This window comes from Haemorhous mexicanus, chromosome 4, assembly GCF_027477595.1.
Source record: "Haemorhous mexicanus isolate bHaeMex1 chromosome 4, bHaeMex1.pri, whole genome shotgun sequence".
NCBI lineage: Eukaryota > Metazoa > Chordata > Aves > Passeriformes > Fringillidae > Haemorhous > Haemorhous mexicanus.
The window spans coordinates 53,941,897-53,967,117 of record NC_082344.1 but is presented as its reverse complement, the minus strand read 5'-3'; the positions used below and the strand labels follow the sequence as shown (position 1 = coordinate 53,967,117).

General features: G+C 41.1%; 1 protein-coding gene across 11 annotated transcripts in view; it reads right to left on the bottom strand.

Moving 5' to 3' along the window:
* Positions 1–25,221, bottom strand: part of APBB2 (amyloid beta precursor protein binding family B member 2) — a 161,419-nt gene that overhangs the window by 18,419 nt on the left and 117,779 nt on the right. For all 11 annotated transcript variants that reach the window (XM_059844935.1, XM_059844938.1, XM_059844936.1 and 8 more), the window contains one exon: positions 22,074–22,201. In XM_059844935.1, coding sequence (XP_059700918.1) covers positions 22,074–22,201 — 128 coding nt within the window. The remainder of the gene's footprint in view (positions 1–22,073; positions 22,202–25,221) is intronic.

The window sequence follows — 25,221 nt, the reverse complement described above, 5'->3', positions numbered from 1 at the left end:
TCTCCATGTGGTTCCTTGTGATGAACAGGAATTCACTGCAACAACCTCTCCATGGATGTGTCAGAGCTCCATCACAGAAGGTTTCACTTGACAGGGTGCTAGACTACTTCATTTAGGCTCCCCTTCCCATAAATGGCTGGATCAGATGGTCTTTTCATATTCCTTCCAATCTGGACTGGTCTGTGATTCTATGAAAGCAGCCAAGTTGGAAAAATTAGCTGTATTTACAAATATAATGGCCTTTCCCAGAAATTTTACAACAGAAGCATGAAACTTAGCTTTGTTGTAAAGAAGAAACACATGGTGCTCTGCTCCATTCCTGTCATACACTGACCTGGGAGTTTCCCCTTTTCAATATCCAGTGGTGACCAGTGTGCATCTCCCCAGGCAAAACCCCACTCACTCCTTTGCTTCAGCTCCATGGGCTTTCTACTGGGCTTTGCAGAATCAGCAAGCACTTCAGCTATTGCTAACATTTTAGAAAACAAAGGGTTGAAATCTCAACATTGCAAATATTGGAAGTCTTTCAAACCTAAACACCGTTGATGCTATATGCCAGTGTCAATATGAAAATCAGAATTGAAAAAGTGGCATCACTTTCACTTTTTGAGAAAACACAGTGTTTCTAAGTAGTATGAAAAGTAAACATATATGATTTTTTTTGTCCATTAATCACTGACTTTATATGAAATAGACAAACAGAGATTTCCATCTCTCAAAAAAAGCATTATACTGGAGAAACTGTCCTGTAACTTAGACACAACATTCTGGGGGGAGGACAGGAAAAGGAATGCCTTGGAGACACAAAACATGACCTGCTGGAGCAAACTCTGAAAGGGAGATCTGTTAATTCCTCAATTGTTATGCAAGATACAACTGGACAGAACAATCACCACTGCAGCTGCCAGCCCAGAGAAAAGAGCACTGAAGGAAATCCAGGAAGGTGAGAGAAAAACAAGCACTTGAGCTGCTGGGCTTCCTCAGGCAGGAGAAATGAGTGGGGCTCTGGCTGCCGTGGCATGCATGTGAATCAGGGGAGGCTACCTCCTGCTTCTAACCAGTTAATTACAGCTTTGCAATTAACCCAACAACTTCTCATAGAATGTCTTGTAATTCATTAATTATTTTCATACAAAAGACTATTTGCTTGTATTCTCATTACATTCTAATAGCTCAAAATATGATTGAATAATTTACATTTAAACTTAAATAAACAAATTTTTAAAAAAACACCCCAAGGCTAAAAAGTAGATACAGAAAGTTTCAGTTCAAGTGGCAGATTTTTTTGATTGCTCCAAGTGTCAGAAATGCTGCAAGAGTAGCTGCACAAGTGCTTTGGTGTGGTGCCCTACATATCCCTTTCCAAGCTGACTGAGTTAAAACGGGTCAAGCCAGAGCCTGCCAATAACCTGGGAAGACAATCCCCAGAAAATTGTGTCAGGGCTGCTACACAGGATTTGAGATTCATTTCTGAGGGGAAAAGGCCAAGACCAAGAAAAACAGCCCATGACCTTCCAGCCTGCAGAGGTGTGGGAGAGGACACTGCCTTCCAGGGAAGGTGCTAACAGTCTCTTCCTCCCCATCACTTCTGCCAGGCTCATTTATTCCAGGCTGTTTTCTGATCAGTGCCTTTAGGGACACGAAGGGCACCTGCCCCTCTGATCCCTGCTTTCCTCCAGAGTCCCCAGGCCCAGGGATGCAGTGGAGGCAGCAGACTTGTAGAGTGCTGTAACTGATGGGGCACTGCTTGAGTGCAAGACTATTTATTCCTTGTTTCAGTGCCAGGTTTTGTACATCAATGACTGATGCAAACTGTGTGCTGGGGGCTGACGCTGATGTGCAATGCCCACCCCACAAGCAGAAGGGTGATGGAGATTTCACTGAGAGGTGGATAAACACCCTTTGACATGGTGCTCATGAGGCTCTATCTGCACTTCTGCATGCAAGTTTGGGCTCAGCAATCCATGGAGAGTGACAAACTGGAGTGAGCCCAGCCATGGGACACCAAGGCTGTAGGATCCATGCTTGTTTAGCTTGGAGATGAGGTGGGCTTGTTCAGCCTGGGGACAAGGAAATGGGAGAGGATCTAATTAACGTCTCCCACTTGCTCATGGGAGGGTTTAAAAAACAGAGCAAACCCAAGCCTCTTTGCCAAGAGAGTGGGCAAACCCAGAGATACATACTCTAAGAGGCCTCTAAGGCTGCGCACTCTGCTCTTGGAGCCTTATAAATATCAGCCTGAAGTGGCTCTGAGGTAATCCTGAGCCCTGCCCAGGTGTGGGCAGGAGGCTGCTCTGGCTGACCTGTTGCAGTCTGTTCCAGGTCAACGTTTTTCCTGTGGCTCTGTAACAGAAACACCTCCAAGCACAGATCTGAGATGTCTGTACTGATGGACATGGTGATGCTGTGTTTATGCAGATGACCAGCCTATGGGACTGTCTCAGGAGGGAAGAGGGAAGCTGGCAGGGATGAAACAACATGCCCAGGAGCCTCAGCAGCTCAGGTGCCCCACACATCCAGTCCTGTGGCAGGGACAGGAGGAGCTGTCCTGGGCTCCAAATACTCCACAGTTGCTACTGTTGTGTCTTCTGCTTCAACTGTAAGACTACAATGGGATGGAGAGCAAATCACACCAAAACAGCTGACAGGTTTTGGTTTTGTCACCTCCAAGAAGGTATTTAAGGATCAAGGTGATGTTCTCATGCTTGGATGATGTTTGAGTGTGGCTCTGCACTGCACTAAGGCCTGGGAAAGTGTGAGGAGTTTAATCCCCTGTACCTGGCAGAGGTCTACAGCCCAAGCATTTTGTGACTGATGCAGTCAGCTAACTTTGTGAAGATACAGTGAACACTTCACACCTCCTCATTCCTGTAGCTTCCCCTGGAGTCTGGCATACTGCAGCTTCCTCAGTTGTCTTTTTTGAACAGATCAGGAAAAAAAAAAAAAAAAGGCTGCCATGTGTCAACTATACCATAAAGAGTTGCCCTGCAACTTCCATGGTCCTTCAACATTTTCACATGGGACCACACAGACCAGCAGCAGCCCTGACCATCTCTCTTCTTATCAGATAACAACCAGTTGAAATGGCTTTGCTGTCAACTACCATACAGTTTTAATGGAGTAAAACATTTAACTTGATTAAAAATTACAATCCATTGCATGAACCTTTCATCTTTATTTACAGTTACAAGTATTTGCCTGAGCACATCCTCCGAGGCACAGGAGAGGCCCTATTCTGGTTCTCTAATTTGTAATTACAGAGTCTAGTAGCACTTAATGCAACAAAATCCCTATATAAAATGTAGTTACACCTCAACAACACAACATGAAAAAGTAAAGGAAACAACCTTCATTTCTGTGCATTTGAAAGCCTCCTGTTGCTTAGAGAATGATTATGTCTTTTATTTCTGTATGCCATAAGAGAAATAGTTATTTTTAATGAAAGGAAAATAGCTGTGGTTTATAATTTTTCTAAGAGTTTGGTAGCTTTTTAACAGTTTATTTTTTATTTTGTTTTGTTTGTGTGCTTTTTTGATTTTTGTTTTGGTTTGTTTGTTTGTTGTTTGGCTTCGGCTGTTTTTTTTTTTTAAAGTAGTCCTTAAGCCTTTTGTCTCCCACCAAGTATTGAAATTGCAGACTATTCAGCAGACTGGTCTTGAGTTTCTGGGTCCCTGCCATCACCAGGATGGAGACTGAGTAGAATTACAACTAGTGCTTTCTGCATGAATCCCCTGTTCATTGTGGGCCAGATTGTGCCATCAATTTTTAAGCAATTCTCCACTGGTAGCAAAGAGCTCTGCTTAAAAATTGATGGCTTGACCTGGCATTCTGTTGCTAATTATATATTATGAAGCCTACTATAACCAAATCAGATTCTATTAAAAAAAAAAAAAAAATTAGGCACTCTGACAAATCCATGTTTTGTAAAGACTAAATTTTACTCTTAAAACTAGAAGAGTTTGTTTTCGAGTACAGACTTTCTGAATCAGTAAGCCCCACTTACTGGAGCTTTTGTTATTTTGTCAGGTATCAATGTGACATCTAGCCATGAAACTGTGAAAGTTTCATAGCTTGGTTCCTTGTTATTCTTAAATCCTCTCCATAAATAAGCAACCTCAGGTCATTTTGCCATTCCTTCAGGGTCTCCCTCATCTGCACACACCCAGTGACTGAAAACCTGAGATTAAAGAGTGGGTGCACTTAGAGCTCCCTGAAGCACACAGCCACCCCAGGTGCCTCCTCTCCTGATGTAAACCAGCAACATCTTCCATAATACACTGCAGATCATTTCCCTCTCATGAGGACATGTTGGCTTGTTAGGGAAAGCAAACACATTTCTGGAAGCACAAAAAGAATGTCGAACAGCAGGCCACCTTTCCCCCACATCACTAGAGCATCATTTAAGATGGATTGGTTGGATATTCCCAGGCAACCAGCAGTAGGACAAGAGGACACTGTCTTAAGCCGCACCAGGGGAAGTTTAGGTCGGACATTTAGGAAGAAGTTCTCCCCAGAAAGGGTGACTGAGCATTGGAATGGGCAGCCCAGAGAGGTGGTGGAGTCCCTGTCCCTGGAGGTGTTCAAGGCAGGACTGGATGTGGCATTCAGTGCCGAGGTCTGGCTGGAAAGGTGGTGTTGGGTCACAGCTTGGACTCCTTGATCTCAGAGGTCTTTTCCAACCTAGCTGATTCTGTGATCTGTGATATAAGAATTTCTGATTCAAATTATTAAACAATTACTAAATTAAGCCATAAAAGTATTTCCAATTTAGGAAAATTCTTAAAACGTATAAAGAAGGTTTTAATATCACATCAACATCAAAATACTACTACAAAAAAAATAAAAGGTTATGTTGTTTCATTTGGCAGACACCAATAAAAGTTCTGGGACATGCCAGTTATTTTCTAATAGGTGGAAATGAAACAGAACACTTTTTACTGACTTGATATCCCTGATTTAGAACTGTTAAATTTCAGAGCTGACCTATATTAAGTTGATCAAGAGAATAGGGCTATCACAGCAAATTTAAGCTTTACACTGCAGTTGAATCAATACTAACACTCTAATATCAACTCTGTAGAACTTTTGTCCACTGTAACAGTTTTACTTCATGTCATGAAATACAGGAAACTGTGAATGATGAATCAGAAAGCCTTGCTGAATTTCCAACAGGCTGCAACCATACAAGAAATACCACAGACCTTCAGCACACACCTTGATTATCTAAAATACTAATTCAATTGGTTTGTTCTCCATCTGTATTACAACTGATCTATGTTTAAAATATCTTCATTGAAAGGGTTTATGTACATATACCCACTTGTTGTAAAAGGGAAAACTAACCAGTACTTAAAAAAATAAAAAAAATCCCAACCAACCAACCAAACAAAAACCCTTAAAAATTATAAGTGGTATTATATAAGAAAACCCCACTATATCTTTCCCTGTCTCTCTTTTAAATTCTTATGAAAATAAATAGGCCACTTTTTACTGAGAAACGCTCCAGGGCTAAATAATGTTCTTTTCCTCACTCACAAGTTGTTATAATTACATTAACCACAAAGCAACAGTTACAAGAACATAATTAAAGCCATAGTTTTTAAAGATGAAACAGTTCATGTACTCCCCTCATAAACTCAGATATCCTTTAAGAAAGCAAAAATTACTGCACAGAACAGGGAGAGCAATAAGGTTCCATAACATGCAAGAAACCTAATTGAAGAGTGAAGCTGCTGAGTTTAAAGAAAAAGATAAATGTGCTTGTCTCTCTTCCTTCCCCATGCACCCAGCATAATAAGGATTCAAAGCTATATATCAATTAACAAATCAATGAAATTTCTCCTGCTGCAATTTCTTTCTAAATTCAGATAGGATTAAGCAAGCACAGAGACCTCAAGGCAATAGATAACATTTAATCATGAAGTTCCTTCTCCTGTCAAAAGAGCTGCTAACCATTTCACTTCAACTAAATATATTTAACATGCATGTATACCATATAGTGCAATACTTCTGCCATTAAAGACGTTCAAGTCTTTTGAAGATTTACACAGATTGTTCAATCTTCATTGTCAATTAAGGGCTGAAAAAAGAAAGCCCAGACTGTCTAGCTAGAAGTTAGCTGGGAATTAGCCATAAATATCTATACAGGTGGTGTATGTTGGGAGGGAAAACACAGAGCTTTCTGAGCTTTAGCAAATGAGGTCTCTGCTGTTCTTAACTGCAGCATCTTTTCATACATTAACATGGCATTAACAGGAAAAACAAATTATGATCAGCCTCTACAGAATCAGGCTGGTCAGTGTGCAGTCAGTAACCAGTCAGTTTAGGAACATGTAATTCTGAGCTGAACACAGTCCCCCACACCCATTAATCATCAGGATCACAGTTACCTTACTGCTCAAATGAGCAACATCTGAAGGGATAAAGGAGAGGGAGAACAGCATCCAACACTTACCGCTCAGCACACAGTCCAGAATTTCTGCTACAGTGCTCTCCTGAAGCTTGTTAAGTGTCAGCTCTTGGAGAAAAGAAATCTGACTTGCCTTTGTCACACTGGGAGCTGTAATTTGCCTTGCAGGCAAGCACACAGTAGCTTTAGACTAATAGACCACAGCTTTGAAAACACAGCTCGAGACAAAGGCTACACTAACGCAAAACTGTTGTCTGGGCGGGTGGAAGGGGGAAGGGCTGAGGTTTTTTCCTTGCCACTTTTTAAGTTTCTTACCTTTTCGTTGCAGCTAAGAGGAATTAAATGCCAAGCACGTCCTACAAAACCCCCAAGTCAATGCCCATCTCCGTTAGCTGCATCTCGGCATCCGACGGTGCGAGTGCACTTGATGCAGCCGCGCGTTTGTACTCCAGCGGCGGGGGCCGAGCAGCCCCGAGGACAGCAGCTCATTCATTCTGCGGGGCATTGAAGCACATCCTGCCAGCTCGCACTGTGCCCACGGACTGTGCCCGCCTGTGTTTGCCGGCTCCAGCTGCGAGGGAGTGGGGGCTTCTCCCGGGAAGGCCGGCTCCCCCAGGGGTGTGTCTGTCCGTCCCCTCCCATCCCCTCTGCCGCTCCCTGACCCGCGGCACAGGGCTCTCGAATCGCTGCCACGCATTCTCCTTCTAGCCAGTAAACTTCAAAGATTAATCTTTTGTGACAGAAGTAATCTTTCGGGGAAAGCTGAAGTGCACAGGGAGGCTGCCCCTCTCAATTTTCCAAAACCTCTGCAAAGCATTTGCAACATAGCTCTGTACTGAATGCAACAGAGAAAGAAAGTCTCCTTAAAAAGGCAACAAAGATTTACAGCTAAATCCAAAAATTCAGACACAAGTAACAATTACATTTACTTCAATGAAATTACATCTGCTTATGCTGCAAGTGAGATTTATCCTTGAGCTGTAAAAACAAACACATCAAATAATTTGATTTTCCAGAACTGGCACATGCAGTAATAGTAAATCCAATTTAGAGGTGTTGCTTGCACTAAAGGTTCCTGGAGCACTAGTTCTTATCAAAAGTCCCCACTAAATGTGCTCAATCAGCAGCAAAGAGCTGCTTCTGGCAGACGCTGCATTTAAAATGCATCAGGGCTTAAACCCATTGCAGGTTATTCAGCTTTCACAGCTACCTGCAGCATTGCACATCACTTCTCACTGCAGGGGGAAGACTGGGGGAAGGCAAACTCTGACCAAGGAACAACCCCGAGTTTGCAGGGACCTGAGTCACCACCCTGCAAGCCACTCTTCTCCATCCAAGGGAATTTCTCCCTCCAACGTGCCAGCAGAGCTGTCTGTGGCATCATACTTGTCATCTCCCAGGAAAATGAGCCAACATGAAAATGCCCACCAAAAACTCTTTAAATTATCTGAGCCCAATCTGAATGAAAGTAGAGCAAAGAACAAGACCATGGATATTTCCACCAGCAGAGCTGAGAGGGTGAAAAGCAGTTAAGGACAATTTTCTGGCAGTCACTTCTTTCAGCCACGCAGATGCACAAGGAGCAGGATGTTTCTTTCACCACCTAAACACACCCTCAGAGTCTAGTGGGATAGATTCCTTCCTTCCTTCCTTTCCTCCAGCTCATCATCAACAAGGTTTGGCAGGACCAGTTATGCTCAAGCAACAACCTGTGCCTTCCCAAAAGCTTTCCACTGATTTCCAGGGAGTAACAGGAGGGAATTTAATAAACAAATCTGTTGATGCTGCCTAAGATAAAACAGTTCCAGCTCCTCCCTGCATGTGCTGAATGCCCAGTGCTAAGAAGAATTCAAAGCCATGTAATGATTTTTGCCATTCCAAGCAACTTCTCCAAAGTCTTGAAACAAGTGTGGAATTCACTTGTGGGGAAAGAAAGGGGCGTTTTATGGACAAAAAGTGCCACCTGAAACTGATTAATGGGCTAAAATATAAACATATTACATTTATAATCTAGGTTCCAATATGCATTCGGTGTAATTTCTTTACATTTGAAAATGAGGACCCAATTGATTTGATAGCTATTAACTATTACAACAACTCTCTTCATTACTGCTGTCATCTTTTAGTCTTGGTAAGGAGAATACAAGAGGGTATGGTAGCCTTCCAGCTGGCTAAACAACAGCACTCATGAGAACAATGTCAGACTTCTACTTAAAAGGCTTCTAAGGAGAGAAGCCAGATTTTGCCATTTTAACATGCTGGAACAGTTTGTGGGAGAGAACTGCTCTTCTCTGATCATTCTTCAGTACCAAGAGATAAAAGAGATTCATCAAAACTTTATAAACCTGTGAAAAAAGTAAAATTAAAACTAAATCTCAGTTTTCAAGTTATTAGTTGGCTTTTCAAAAAGTGAACTGGGGTTAAATTCTAATCCTGAATAGGTTTTGATATTTTGTTAGATGCCACACTTACTGCCTGTGCACCTGTCAGTAATGATATGGCTAGATATAAATGTGTTTCAAGGAATAACTTGCCCTGGTTTCAGCATTTCATCTTCCCTTGCCCCACACCCTCTGTTCCTCCAAGTTTCTTACTTCTAGGTGAAATGTATTAAAAGGGCAAGAGATTTACCTCTGCCACCAGATGCAGGAAAATCTCCCAGGGCTTGACCTAGGGCAGTTTCTGAGCCAAATCTCTTCCAATTTGTGCACAAACAATTTGCTTAATAACTATAACTGTGTTGCTGTGGCAAAACTTAGCTTTACCAATTCTCAATCACACCCAAAAATGTGGATTCAAACATGAATTAAAAATTTTAGTTACAGGCTTCGGGGTAATGGTGGTGGCATCTGGCTTTTGTTTTCTCCTAGTTTACTTGGACAAGTTTTATTCTGAAAATGAAAGGTGAAGCTCACACAGAAGTCTTCTTTCATGAACTGTAAAGAATAATCATCAATAAGCTTTGAGACCAGTCCTGGAAGTCACAGAACTCCCCACTGGATGCCAAGTTTGGCTGAGAAGATCTCCCTAGCAACAACTGCTACCAAAAACACAGAGAAAAAATTTCCAGGACAAAACACCACACTGAGTCCCATTTCCCACTGCCAGCCAGGCACTGCAAACTTACAGCCAAATCCCTTGGCAGGAAGGATCTCTGCACTGCAATTTACCTGCAGGCTGCAGAACAAATAAGCTTACAGCAAGTAATGGGTCAAATTTGCACTGACAAAAACATCACCAGCAGCCAGCCCTGGCAAGGTGAAAACAGCCCAGGAGAGCTCTTGGCTCATGAAGAGCTGAAAAACTCAACTGCTGCACTGCCAAACGTGCCAAATCAAGGTAGAAGGGGTGTTTTAGGGCATGCCTGGTGTATAAATGACACCTGTGTTGTTCTAGGCTCTCCCAGGTATCCTGTGCTGCCCTCTCACAGGTCCACAGCTGGGGTCTGTTTCCCAGGCTGCTGTGTTCCTCACTGGGGATGAGGGTCAGCCAAGCTCATAATGAGGGAATGGGTATTTAACACTGTAAAGAACCGGGGCAGATCTCCATGCACTTGGTAGCAATGAGGTGCCCAATTCTCTGGTTAAACTGCCAGTGAACAGCAGGGCACCTGAGTGAAGGAAATTAGCTTATCCTCTAGACAGGGCTGGGATCACATTCTCCCTAAACTGATCAAATATTCCCATTGCATGGCCAGAATCTGTATCTCACAGTGAAATACCAAGTATCCCATCACACACAGCCCATGTAAGACTAGCAGAGCTATAGATGGGGTGAAGATACAAAAACACTATCAGCATCTGAGATCCTCATACTCATCCTGAGCAAGGACTGGACCCATGGTTTCACGTACACAAATTTGAGGAAAAAAGAAATATTATAGCAACACATGCATACTGTGAGGCCAAGAGTGTATTTTAGTCAGTCCTAGCTGCTGCACTCACACTGCTGGCTCACAGCTGTACCCTTGCAGTCCTACACTTGAGGTAAAGCCAGAGCAGGTTTGCATCCCAGCTCGTGCTACTGCAGCACTCAAAAGCTCCATTTCTGCCCCACAGGAAGAGAAACAAATGCTTCCCAAACTAGCCCTGCCTTTGCTATATCTGTCCTATCCCTGACACAAAACACTCTGACACTTCCAGGAAACAAAAAAAAAATTGTCCCTTTTGCAAAGCTCAGAGTACTTCAATATTCTTTAGTCTTTAACAACCTAGAAACCTAAAACCTCCCTTCATCGTGATCATCTACTTCTACTTCCATAAATTATCACACAGTAACAGCAGTGCCAATCCTCTAACTTATCTGAGATTTCCTATTATTTTCAAGAAGAGAAGATGAGAGACAAGTGATGAAACATTTCAGAAGGTTTAAATCTTGGATTCAGGCAAGTATGTGTGAATCGCCGTACACGTGACAAAATAAGTTTCCAAAATCCATGGGTGGATGGAGAAAATTTGAAATACTACCTTGAATCCTAAAGACTCGAAAGAGACAAAATGAATATAGCATTTGTGAAAGCCTGAGTTGGCAATACTCCAGAAGAGCTTTGTTTGTCTTTTTTACATGAAGGCCCCCAGAGCCATATATGCACTCCATAAATGAACAGAGGGCAAGAACAATTGCTCAGTTTGCTTGTCTATTCCATCTCATGTTCCTGATGGTGGTTGAGTAAAAGCAGAGATGAAAAGCTATTTCCCTAAATAAATACACACAAGTGTCCTCCAAATAGGAAAAAAAAAAAAAAAAGGAATCTTTCTTAGTAATTTATTTTCTTGTGGGCGTGGGTACTATCAATCCTAAACACATATGTACATTGTTGGAGATACATATACAAAGTTTCTTTAGGTTCTTCAGACACTGCTAAACAGGAACAGGCAGAAAATAAACTTCTTAATCAATGAAGAAGGACTAATGAAACACAACTGAAAAGCAAGTGCAGTTCAATTTACCCTTAGCAAACTGAACTACACCTGTGGTAGCTCCCCAAAGGAAGGACCTCCACTGCTCTGTCTGCCACAAGGACCCAGGCGTGCCCTTCCAATCTGAGCTACTAAAAAATAATTCTGTAAGTACTCTACAGTGCCTCTTTCTGCATCTTGCTGGCAAATACAGCATCATTACAAACACTACTGTGCCAGTATGAGGTATCCCAGAACACAGGCAGGCTGACTTTCTCAGGGTCTTGTCTGAAGTGGAAAAATTCACTTCTCTGAGGTTAAACATAGGATCAGGAGAATATTATGTCAAATATTGAAGACAGCCACCTTGCAGACCTTTAACTCTTTCTTATTCTTTTAAAAACCATAGTAGGCTTCTTACTTTTCCCCCTGCTGTCTTTTGCTTGTATGAGAACCTTAGTCCTACCAAACATTTACACCATCCTGATGCCCCCAGAGCATTGATTTTGCTGAGCAATATTCAGGTCTTGGAGGTCCACCTCTGTAAGTTATGGACTAACTCAACTCATGGTAAAGCTAATAAAAAACTTGCTATCAATTATAAGGGAATTTGGTCCAACTCAGGGCACAAGTGTACATCCAGCCATCTTGGAAATTAATCAAGGTGGGGAGAGGGGAACTTCAAGCAATAAAATATTGAAATTTTAGAGATATTTGAGTTCTATGTTTAATGCATTAATTCAGATTAGAAACTGAAAGCATTTTTTTGGGATTAAGATGAACAGCATTTGTGTGAAGATGACTGTCATCAGAAGAGGCATAATGCACATGAATTTTTCAGTGTCACTAGGCACAAATTTCTTTAAAAAAATACAGATGTTAATATAACAATTTCTAAATACAAAACCAAGTCAGTCAGTAAATTTATCCCTAAATGTTTAGACACCTGAATTATCTGTTGACAAAACTATTTTCATTTGCACAAATTAGTGTTTAAATTTCTCCTAATCAATCTGCACATATCAAAGAGGCTTCAGCAGGCAATCTACCTCCATTGCCAGAGACCAAATTGTGCTAAATGCCCTGACAAAAAAAGGCCCTTTTTTCCTGGTGGAGCCAGTGTTAGGAAAAATACCAACATACTATTCTCAGAATTAAAGTCCTGAAGTGAAAATGCTTTCTAAATACATGGAACGGATAAGACATATATGCTGTGATTTACATAAAAATGCACTGCATATAAATATTTAAATTGCAATCCTCTAGCAGCAAATGTAAAAAAGCATCCAGAGGTAGATGTGACACTTAAATAATTGAAGAGCTAAATTGATAGCAAGAGAATCCTCTTCAAGGCACATTTCAAATTATTATATGAGTGTAGGTAGTCAAGTTTGTGACTGTGCAGAGAGAGACACAGGTTAAAGCCTGCACCTCATTTTACTATTGCATACAGCAAATGCCAGAAGACATTCAGTGGTCTACAAATGCGTAGACATGTCACAAATCCTCTTGATATCAAGAAAACACTCATGCAAAGATCAAAGGTGTTTTTATGTAGGTGGATATAAATATTTACCCAGTAAAGGTACAGAAACATGCTACTCTCTCTCTAACCCACCAGTACAATACTGGCATAAGGTGCTTGGACAGGAAGAAGAGCTACACAGGTCACTTTCTGTCTGTACTTTTGCTTTTTAATTTGCTACATTAGAAAGTTGTGAATCTCCCACATTTTATTAACTAGCATAACAGTGAGACAATTGAATTAAACACTTTCTGCCGCACAAACATTTTTTCCTCTCAATTATTTTTTCTGAAATTATTTGCACAGTAGCAATTTTTATAAAGTCAAAGTTTTGCTTGCAATAGAAAACAATAAACAAAGTAATTACATGTCTTGCAAAAGGCTGACATTTTCAACAGAACACACAGGAAAGTGTGTTTCAACTACCCAACAGAAAAGAGTTTTACTGCTCATACAAACATACTACAGGCAAGGCTGCAGATAGCTTTATGAACTTTTAGCCAGCAAGGTGTTAGTAAGTATTTTTGGCACAATCTTTTGTAAAACATTGCTCTTTTCTTCAATGGCCTATGTTTTCTTTGGCTTTTCTCCTCAGAAGGTTTTTATATGTCCACCTTTGTACTAACTGAACAGGTTCAATATCCAGTAGACTAACAAAGTGAAATCACTAGCGGACTGACTAATTTGGTTTTCTCTCATCTGCTACAGAGACCTCAGACTAGAAAAGGTCCTGAGATGAGAACGAAAGAATACAAAAAAGCTGCTACTGAGTCTTTTTTGTTTTGTTATAAGAAGTGTTATTTAATTATTTGGCAGCCATTTATTCCATAGGGGGCTCCCTCTATACACAGTCCCTATCCCTGTCCCTCAGTCCCCCTGAGAGATGTGTAATTAAGAGTAACTTCAGCACTGCTGAAGATAAAGGGGGTGAATGAAAGGGAGGCACCTTCAATTGACTCCAGCTGGTTTGGGAAGGAAGTTGGTATTTTTTGATTGCACAGCCTCCTTGGAGGGAAATCAACAGAAGGAGTATGCACCCAAGTAATGACCACACAGAGTAAATAAGGTAAGTTTAAATCATCTTTGACTGTGAGGCAAGATCAAAGCTTCTAAGAGGGTGTTGAAATCTAGGAGGGTTGTAGAGAGTCTGGGAGGAAGATGGATGTTTTCTGGTGACAGGTACAGAGCTGGACAGCAGCTGCTTTTTGCATCACTTGCATCACTGTTTTACCATGGAGTTGAAGCAGCAGTTACAGAAATCCAGCCTGGACACAGCATCTGCTTAATTAACATACAGAGAAAAGAATAGTAGAAGAACTCATCAGATTTCTACCCCAAAATGGCAGTCAGTAGCTCTCCTGAGCCACAGACACTTTCACAGGTAGCTCAGCTGTTCTCAAGGGCCCTCTGGGGATAGCTGCTTAAATTCATGCATTACTCTCTCTGTATCCTGAAGTGTTTGAGTTTAATAGCTGAAATAACAGGGAATGGGTGGAGATTTTCTAGCACAAATTTGTATAAAGGCTTTAAGCCAGGGACTCAGTCAATATGCCATGTCATTAACTGAGACAACCTGACTGTATCGCAGTGCTTATTTGTAGTCCACCTCTAGATGTATCATTTGTCTTAACTGAAACTTGAACTGTTGAATAATTTCAAGTGCTATTTAAAAAGGTTCAGGTTGGACATCAGGAGGAATTTGTTCCCAGAAGGAGTGACTAGATATTGGGATGGACTGCCCAGGGAGGTGGTGGGGTAACCATCTCTGGAGGTGTTCAAGACAGGACGTGGCACTTGGTGCCACAGTCCAGTTGACAGGGTGGTGATTGCTCTAAGGTTGGACTCAATCATCTCAAAGGTCTTTTCCAACCAAATTGTTTCTGTGTTTCTATGTAATATTTTTTCATGTCATTAGTGAGATTACTCAGAAAGGATAGAAGGACGCTGCCCCAGTTGAAGCCACCAGCAACAGAAAATCATTGGTGCAAAACTACAGGTGTTTCAAATTATATAATATTTGAAGTTAATACCAGCCTATTTCAATGCATCTTCAGTCTACTGTGTTTTTCATGTTAAATCCCAAATAAACCAGTTTAATGAATCAAAGTGTAAATACACACATGCAGCTTTTTGCACCCACTTGACCATGTTTGCTTTAAAACACATCAATTCTGTAAGCTTGACTGGATTCTCCCTTTCACAGCTGTATTGTTTCATTATTCCCTCCTAGAACACACTGCACCTCCAAACAATAATGCCAGAACTTATGGAATATAAATCAGAAATTTTGCATAAATAACTACCTAAACTATTTCTTAGTGAGAAGGGAAAATGCAACCAAAACACACAGAAAAGGATCTTCAAATGCAGCTGGCTTAGGGAAGAAGTAAAAGCAAAAGATAACTGTAAAAACCCAGCTAAGAAGAGAGGTCAGAAAAGCCAGTAAAATCCCTTTTCTCCAGTGTAATCCTTCACCTATGCCCTCTTTATGTGATTCCTTACAGTATGTTTTGTCCTTATTCCAAGGTTACAGGGACCAAAGGGAATAGGCAATATTGATTAATGGTGTTTCAGAGATTGAAGAGCTCAGCTGAAATTACACATTCTTTGAGAGGTGTTATCTTTTCAGAAGAGCAGGTGCAAACACCATTTCAGTTTTAATTTATTTTCTGCTTTTGTCGACCATGTTGCTAATGCTGAAAAGAAAGTTTGTTATTCATTATCTTGTGCAGTTTGATAAGCTTCTCTCATAGAACTGAAGAAAGACTCAGAGCACATTCAATCATCACCTCAGAGGGAAGGCAATCCAAAAAAACTTAAACACCTTCCTGAGTGATACATCTAGAAGCCACTAAATCTGAATTTAGACACTTGATTTCCAAAGACACTGAATGTGCAGAGATCCTGCTGAAGTCAGTGGACAGCACAGGTGTTAAACACCTCTGAAACCCAGACATTTTTGTTAACCATGGAAAAAGCAAGACAGCATACTATTTTTAATTCCCCATATTCTGAGGAATTTGAGCCATAACTTTACATCATATTGTTCCCATTTGACACAGATTTGTCCCATTTTTCTCTTATATCACCCCAAAAGTTTTCTCTTGTCCTAACAGCTCCTGAGATAACAGAGCTCAGATAATTCATATTGTTGTCAGGACTCTCTTCTCTTTCAGCCTTAGAGGATTATGCCTATCTGACCTGGGGCATCTATTCATTCAGTTGCCTGCTCTCCCCTTCTGAGGCAGCTTGAGCCTCATCATGTGTGCATCCATTGTTCTGCTTTCTTCAAGGCCCTGTCTGCCTTTCTCCCCTTTCTGAATCTCAGCTTCATTTTATGCCCATGTCTAGGCAGCAGAAAAACAGCAGCAGTTCAGAGAAGCAGGGCAATGGACATCCCCACCTGATAAAATGGGGCAGAGGAAGGAGCACAATACATTCACATTGTCCAGTCAGAGTGTCTGTGGTCAGAAAACTTTAATATCAACTAATGTGCTTCTCCCATCGCTTAAGAACCAAAAGCAACCAGGCTCCCTCCTCTGCCTGTCAGGAAAACTCACAAACCATACATTGAAAACAAGCCTGCTCTGTGTGGTGACAAAGCTAGTGGATGAACTGACACATGCTGTGTGCTCTGTCCAACACACCAGGTGCCCACCCCAGCCAGTTCCATATTCAGACCCATCAAAGATGTCTCCTGAATTCACCAGCAGCCCTCCTTGCCAGCTGACCACAGACTATTCCAGCTGCATACACTGCTGTTGTATGAAGTCACCAGGAGAGAAGAAACTGTGATCTGTCAGGCAGTTGAAGTCCTTTAGATTTTTCAAAACTTGAGGTGGGCTTTGGACTGGTGGAAGAGCGATGAAGATAAAGGAGGATTCAGGGAAACGTGCTAACGGAATCTCATTTACTAAACTGATGAGCCATTGCCTTTTCTCTCTTCCTTGTTAGTGAGCTGCTCAGAAAGCAAAGAGCATGCACCAGCAGTCCAGGAGGAGAGACAAACCCCAACCTGAGGAATGATTAATGTACAGTTGTGCAGCTCAGAAGTGGGAAGAACAGCCTTTTTACAGCCTCAGTGGATCCTGAGGCTGTAAACACACCTTTAATGATGAGGAGAAAAACATGGCATGCATGGCTTGCTAAGAAGCAAACACAGCACTGACAATTATTCACTGATACATCTGTGACAACTCCATGTGACAATGACCTTAGTGACCTTGAAATCAAACTATTTATGCAACTGCAAGGAGCGTTCTTATTTAGAAATAATACTAAATGAATCATCATGCCTTTTTAGAACAGCAGGAGAGGGAGACTGTAAAAAGGACAGTGGTTTTTGACTTTTAAAAATCACAAGGTATCACCAAGCCTGCCAAAGGACTTGGCCTGTATACAGGACATTTATTTTCTTTTAATGCCCATATATACATATCAAATATGGGAGCTCTGTGTACACATACATGCATACCAACCAATTTTTGGGAATCTGCTTTTGTTCATGGTTTTATGAAGGCCCTCCGGGCTTTTTAAAATCAAACATATTTTACTGACTGATCAATTGAAAACAAGGGGTGAAACACAAAATCACCACACAGCCCAAGTTAACCGAATGAGGAAGCCTTTGCTACCCCAGATTGTTAAATAAGAAACTCCAAAGGTCAGGATAATAGGGTAACCTATGGAGAGAGTGATTACAGTCTCCTGGAAAACACTTCTGCCTGAGGTGAGATAGCAGCCACATCCTCAGATTAAACTTTCATCAGCAGATCTCTGTGTTTCATCAATCTTTCATTATGGCAGAGCTTAGAAAATCATCTGCTCATGTGTCATTAGAAAATCTCTTCATCTTCCAAAGCAGAAACTACACAAATAAATTAGTACAAGCAAAAGAGTTAAAAGGAGGGCCTGCAGACCATTTTGGGGTTCAAATAGATCAAAATACAGGGAAATATACATTTCTACAGTAATTTAAAATTTAAATACCACCTTCCACAACAAACCCAATATGTTTTATTATACAGATTCTTGGACTAGAAGGTATAACTAACTAATGAAATACATGTGCAACAACTTCTGGAAGAATTTCCCATCACAAACTGGGATTTCATCAACTTCATGAACACTTAATCCACCTAAGCAGCAATGTGATCCCTAGCTTTTTTTTCTGGTGGTGGCAAACCCATGATCAGGGAAAGCTGTTTTTGCAGTCAGTGAATGCCTTTGGTATTTCTCACCTCAGTAGCAACAGGTGATTTTACCAGGATGAATGCAAGCACGGTGGGCTAATGCATACATGAAAAGAGTTGCAGTGCAGTTTCCAGCTCAACAATATGGTTTTCTCAGCTTGTGTTCTCCTTTAGTTTTGTCTCAAAATGTTTTTTCTTGTGTGTTAGTGCTTCTTCAGGAAATGCTACATCTTTTATTGCTACACTGAACATCTCTACAGCCCAAACATATTGTACATCTGATGATGCACTCACAAGTTTGTTCTTTCTGCTTGTCATTTTGATCTTCTGTTATTTAACATCACATGCAGTCTAAATTTACTTACAACCTTAATAGCTACACTGCTTTTCCTACAATCTTATTTATCAATAAAATATTAATCAAATTAAATTTCAAAAAAAAGGAGGGGGCTCCAGTCCTGAAAGTCATTCTGGACACAAAATTTCTGTAAAAGCGCCTATCAAAATTCTTACAAATGGCTATAATTAGGAAAGTTCTCAAATAAAATTTCTTGTGATGAAAAAATCCCAAATTCCAATAAAAGTGGCTAAGAACATTAGTGTGCCAGCAAATGAAATATTAAAGCTGGTGTTTAATACCTAAACACAGTATATATTAAAATTCAATAAACTATTTCTTGCTGTTCCTTAGAGCAATTGGTCAAGAAATGTCATGCTCTCTGGAAACAAGAAATGTGCACTTTGAAGACAGAAAGGCCTACTCCCACTCCTGACAGTAGAAACATGAGAAAAAATTAGTTTATTTCCTCTGCCAGTTTCTCTGTATTGTCAGCATCATGTATAAAACTTTCTTTGAGGAAAACAGTTGAGAAAGTAGCTACCTTTTAGGAAAAAAAGAAAGAGCTGGGGATTAAGGGGTTCTTGTTGATTGTATTTTTAAAATTGGACCTGTACTTCTTCCACATATTCCATATCTAAACATTTTTTCTTAATAGAGACATGAGTTTCTGCAGGAGTCTTAGAAGTGGAATTCATCTTTGGCCCCCAGCTATGGCATGAAGAAGGGCAGGAGTGGGATCAGAGATTTCCTGTTCCTTGCACATAGCTTTTGGTGTATGCTGTGGGGCACCACAGCAGGTCAGATCAGAGAGGGTGACCTGTGCACACACAGCCTTTCCCAGCTCCTGCCCTATTGATGGGGCTTATGCTCATCTAGGAGAGTCTGCTATTGCCTCCCACCCCCAGACACATTTCACCAAAAGCACACAATGTCATTGATGCCACATGATTGCAAAAGGTACATTTCTCTTAAATGTTTCCTAAAAATTTCCATGAGCAGTTCTGTCTTTAGGAAAAGCAGGTACCCAGCTTGAAGAAATATGATAAATTATCTTCTTTTATAAAGAACACGATGGAATGATTTTATTTCACAAAAGAGTGTAAGTATTTGGGAAAATAACTGTAAATAGTTTAAAAAAAATAATGAAGATCAAAGCTGGCATCTTTTACTTTGTAAAGCTGCATCACATTTAGGTGCCCCTTAAAATGCTCTATTTATTTCCTGACCGAAGCAAGGTACTACAAAAACTGACTTGAAGGAAATGTGTAATGCACCCATTTTCTAATGCAAACAAAGAACTCCAATGGTTTATTCATTAGGAGTTAAAACCTTTATACTTCCCAGCATTTCAAACTGGATTTGCCCCTTTTAGATCTCTCAAAAATCTGTCCCAATGGAAGTGAAAACCAGTTAACCCATGCCCAACTGACTATCAGTCATTTATAAGAGTAAAAAAATTAGAAACCTTTAGTCACCTACGAAATTAATCATCTTCCCTTTCAGAAATTTAGCCATTGGTAATCAGAATCTTTGAGACAGATAAAACATGTTTCAGAAAATCTTGTACTGAGAAAGATTTTTCATGTTTGAAATTACATTTCCTATCAAAAGTTAGAGACAAAAAACCTTAAACCCCAACTATTGCAAATATCTCGACAATCGCAGAAGGGCTTGGGTTGGAAGGAACCTCAAAGATCATCTAGCTCCAACTCCCCTGCCTTAGGCAGGGACACTTTTCACTAGACCAGGTTGCTTAGAGCTCCATCCAGCCTGGCCTTGAACCTTTCCAGGGATGGGGCACCCACAGCTTCTCTGGGTAACCTGTGTCAGTGCCTCACCACCCTCACAGGAAAGAATTTCTTCCTGAGGTATAATCTAAATCTTTTTCAGTCTGACACCATTCTCCCCTGACCTGTCACTACATGCTCTTGTGAATTGTCTCACCCCCTCTTTCCTGTAAGCTCCCTTTCAGGTACTGAAAGGTCACAATAAGGTCACCTTGAAGCCTTTTCTTTTCCAGGCTGAACAATCGCACGTCTCCCAGCCTTTTCTCATAGGAGAGGTGCTCCATCTCTCTCATCAGCTTGGTGGCCCTCCTCTAACAGCTCCATGTTCTTCCTGTGCTGGGCCCCCAGAGCTGGCTGCAGCACTGCAGGTGGGCTCTCACCAGAGCAGAGCAGAGGGGCAGAATGCCCTCCCTCCCCTGCTGCCCACGGGGCTCTGGATGCAGCCCAGGACACCTTTGGCTCCTGGGCTGTGAGTGCTCATGGCAGGGTCATGTCCAGCCTCTCACCCACCAGCATCACCAAATCCTCCCTGGCAGGGCTGCTCTGGATCTGTTCATCCCCCAGCCCCCAGCCCCTGTTGATACTGGGGGTTGTCCTGACCCAGATGCAGCACCCTTGTTAAACCTCATGAGATTCCCAAGTCCCCACTTTTCAAGCCTGTCCAGGTCCCTTTGGATGGCATTCTGTCTTTCAGGAGTGTCATCTGCACCACTCGGCTTGGTGTCATCAGCAAATTTGCTGAGGGTGTATTTGATCCCTTCATCTGTGTCATTAATGAAGATATTAAGTGACACTGGCCCCAGTGCAGATCCCTGAAGGGCACCACTTATCACTGGTGTCCACTGGGACTCTGAGCCATTGACCAGTAACCTCTGGCTGCAACCATCCAACCACTTTCATACCCATCCAACAGTCCACTCATCAAATCCATCTCTCTCCAATTTAGAAAGAAGAATGTAGTGGGAGACTGTGTCAAAAGCCTTTCAGATAAATGACATCAGCAACACTTCCCTTGTCAGTATTGGTCATGCAGGACTTACCTGACCATTGTCAAAAATGGACACAAAAAGCAGGAGCTTGCTAGTGTTACTCAGTCCTTACCATCCTTGTGTCAGGATGGGTACTGTGCTAAGATCCTGGACTTTCTTGATGTGAATGGCAATGTTTTCACTACATCAAAATGCCCAATCAGACTGGGAGGCAGCTCACTGTCCTGCTCCAAATAAGTCACTTTCACAACCCTGTTTCCACAGCAGTATTACATGACAAACAAGAATGCTACCAAGAGATCAGGCAAGAAGGAAACCTAAGGAAAGATTGCTTCTAGGGCAGAAAGGCCTTTAGCACACACTCGTGGTGTATGGTTTAGAATACACAAGGAACAACTTCAGCTCACAGGCAGGACATTTCAGGGACAAATCTCAGTTTTCTGCAGCATCCTTGGGGATTTTCTTACATCAAGAACTAGAAGTAATAGCAATGGCTAAACCCATTCCTTTTCACTCAATCCAGCTTTTTTCTCCATCATATTAAATACCTCAAGAAAGTATAAACACACACAGTCAGAGCATTGGTAGTACATTTACTTGGACCAGCAGGAAGACATGCTTTCACACAGGCAGGAGAAACATACTACAAGGCATATTTGAAAAAATGCTTTTATACCAAAAGTACTACATAGATCTGAAACAAATCAATGTTACACATGCAGTTTTATGCACCTGAGTTAATCTGAAAGGCTTGTTCAATGCGGGTTTAACAAAACAGCAATACACTACGAAAAGCAGAGAGTTTAAAAAGTAACACCAGCAACAGAAAGAATAATTAACCCACCTTCTCAGAGGCCCTGAGACAGAGTAAAGTGCACTATGCACTAGCAGACTGCAAGAGCAGCAAGGCAGACAAGCAGAGTGAACACTCACCGACCGTTGTCACGGCCCACGCCCCAGACTCTGATGCTCACGATGGGCTGCGCGTGCAGGACCGTGCGGTCCATGGGATCAATCAGGTTCAGCATGTCATTCTCCAGGATGAGGTACATGTCTTTGCCCTGCAGTTCCAGACAAAGTACAGTTACACAGTGCATCACCCTCTCAAACTGGCTGGGCTCAAGGTGTTATGTCTGTGCTGTTCAGACTAGCTTCATCTTGACTCAAACTTTTGGGTTGTTCCAAGAGCAAATGAAAAAATTTCATATGCTTCTGGAGTGAAAAAGATCTAAGATGTTATCTTGCTACTGTATTTTTAAACAATCCCAATCACAAAAAGCTTTGATGTCTTTTAAATACAACTCGTTCACACCGAAACTACTGAGTTATTCAACAAGCTATGTGTTAATCTGTTTTTCAGTAAATTCTTCCAAATATATGAGAAATCATAGTCTGTACTCATAGTGAAAGCTTATATCAAAACCTGTACTTTTGAGGCAGAGTTCCTACCTTCAAAGTGTTTTGTTTCCATAAAATTTAACCAATGGATTATGGGAAAGACAGCAATTTGTACATGTCAAAGGATTTACTCCTTGAGGAAAGATGAAAGGGGAAAACCTGAATGTGAATTCTGCTAGTGACTGCAGAATCTTGGAGCCAGGACTCCTCCCCTGTTCTTCTGGCATGTAAGAACAAGGATAATGCTTTTTTCTCTTGCAGGAAACAAACTTAGAGAAAATTCTCCTTTTGATGCTAATTCACAAATGCTTATCTTCCTCCTCTTGACAGCATTTGTAATAGGTCTGCTGCCTCCTCTAGCACATGTAATATCCCTCTTCTTGGAGGCTGTACACATACTCTTCAGACCATGAGCTCCCACAGAAATGATCCTGGACCTATTGCTGAGCAGTAAGACAAGCTCCTGATCAGAAGGTGGAAGCTATCAGCTAAATACAGAGTGATTTGTTTCCTCTCCTTGGTTCCAGCTTCTACACATGAACAGAAAGAATGGAAAGGGTCTGAATCCCTACTGACTAATGTTTCCAAACTGACCTTTTTCTTCGCCTCAGTGGCACAGAAACCCTTTTCCCACTTGGTTACAGTGGCTCATGTCTTTATGATGTCTATTTTTGTGTCTGTGTAAGAAATACATTCATGTCACTCTGTGAGGGCTTTCTGCCACTGTTTGTAGGCAAGGCAGCAAGGGGCAGGCACTGCCCATCTCCTCTCCCAACCCCAAATCTCCAAACAGGTATTCCAAGGGAAGCTGTGACACAGAGCTGGCACTGCAAGTACCAAGAGGGATGTGGGAGACACAGGTGACACCTGGTATGAGCAAAGCCAACACAAGCATTTTTTGCCTGATGGAAAAAGCACATCTGTGGCTGAGATGCAAGGCTGGATATATAGGCTGCTCCTAGAGAAGCAGAACAGATGTAGCTGTGATAGTCATGCAAAAAAAAAAATTGGAGTAAACCAGCAGCACTGAGATGTTAGTGGCAGACAGAAAAAGAAACACCACAAAGAAAATAAGGGAGAAATTTGCTTGGAGGTCAGAAGCAGTAAACAAATTTTGTTAAGAATGATACCAAGTGTCACAAAGATCGCTTTTTGGACACATTTTATACTTATATATTTGTTCCAGAAGGAAATTATTACAAGAAGGAAAAATATGTTATTCATGCAAAATACACTGGGATTAGAGAAACAAAACAGAATCCAAATTAGCTGGAAAAAAATTGGAGAATGGGCAGATAAGCAACATAAGTCACAGGAAATGATCCTTGCAATGCTCAAGGGATCACTTGTCTGCAGCCAGAAGCAATATATTTTGCTAAATTTTGTTGCCTTATTATACAAAAGCTATTTTAGAGATGAAAGCACTGCATAGGTCAAAAAGAAATTATTTAGACAGGCTAGGAGCTTGAACATAGGCTTTAATGTCTCAGACTGCTGAAGAGCTGCAGAGATCTCTTGGTTTGAGGTAGGGAAGAGCCATGGAGGGAAAGTGAATAAAGGACAGAGAGGCTCAATCCCAGCAGTTTTTCTGGAAGTGTTACAGGCTACAGTCCACAGCTCAATGGCAAGAAGATATCTTTTTCATGTAAGTGAAATTGTGATGTACAGAAATGTAATTCATGGCAAAAGAGCCATACAAGCAGATAAACAGTGTTTTTCTGTTTAGATTTTACAGAACAGTAGAAGTTCAAAATTTATAGGCAATTTCTTTTGGATCAAAGGGCATGAAATCCCACAATAAAGCCACTAACAAAGCTTCTGCAGGGTCAGGATTTTACCCGTGGTGTGGGAGGTTTGGTGGTTTGTTTTGCAGTTTTTTAAATCATGAAAACTTGGGGCTAGTCCTAACCCCAATTTCACTTTCATTATATTCTAGCTAAAGTAAATCTTTAAGCAATCTTAAAAATTCTTACATGCAGTCATTTAGGTCCATAACAGATTCCTGCTGTAATTGCTCCATTTGATGCATCAGCGATGGAGAATAATTTTTTCAGGTTCCTTTCTAAGACATGCCTCTTCTAATCACTCTTGAAGCCTTACATTGCAGGCAGGAAAATGTGGTTGGATGTAATGAACTCTTTTAAAATCAGGAAGACAATTTACTTCAGGAGCCACCTATTCAAGGACAGTGCCTCTATTGTTTTGTCAGGCTGATTTTTTTTTTTCTTTAAATGAATAGCACTCTTAATTTTAACATCCATTCAAGAGGACCAAAACTTTTTACCAGCTTAGCTTGAAAACCTGCAAGGATTTCCAACAAAGAATAAGGGGATTGACAGAGAGAAATAGAAAAAATGTGAACATTAACTCTTAAAACAAATCATGAGGGTTCAAAGTAAACAATATATTTCAAGGGGATCAAAGTGCTGCTATCTGAAATATGGATGAGATTACACACATGTAAAGATACTGAGGCTTTTTCTATCCTGGGGTCAGCAGTAAGTCCAAAACCCGTGACTGACACATCTCTAATTGTTGGTCTAGCTATTTTATCTAAAGAAAACTGTTCCCAGGTGTAAGAAAGAAAGGAAAACAATATTGTCTTGTTCATTTATATATACAATTATTTTAAATGAATAGAACACTATATATGTGCTCCTTTACACATAATTTTAATTTTTAA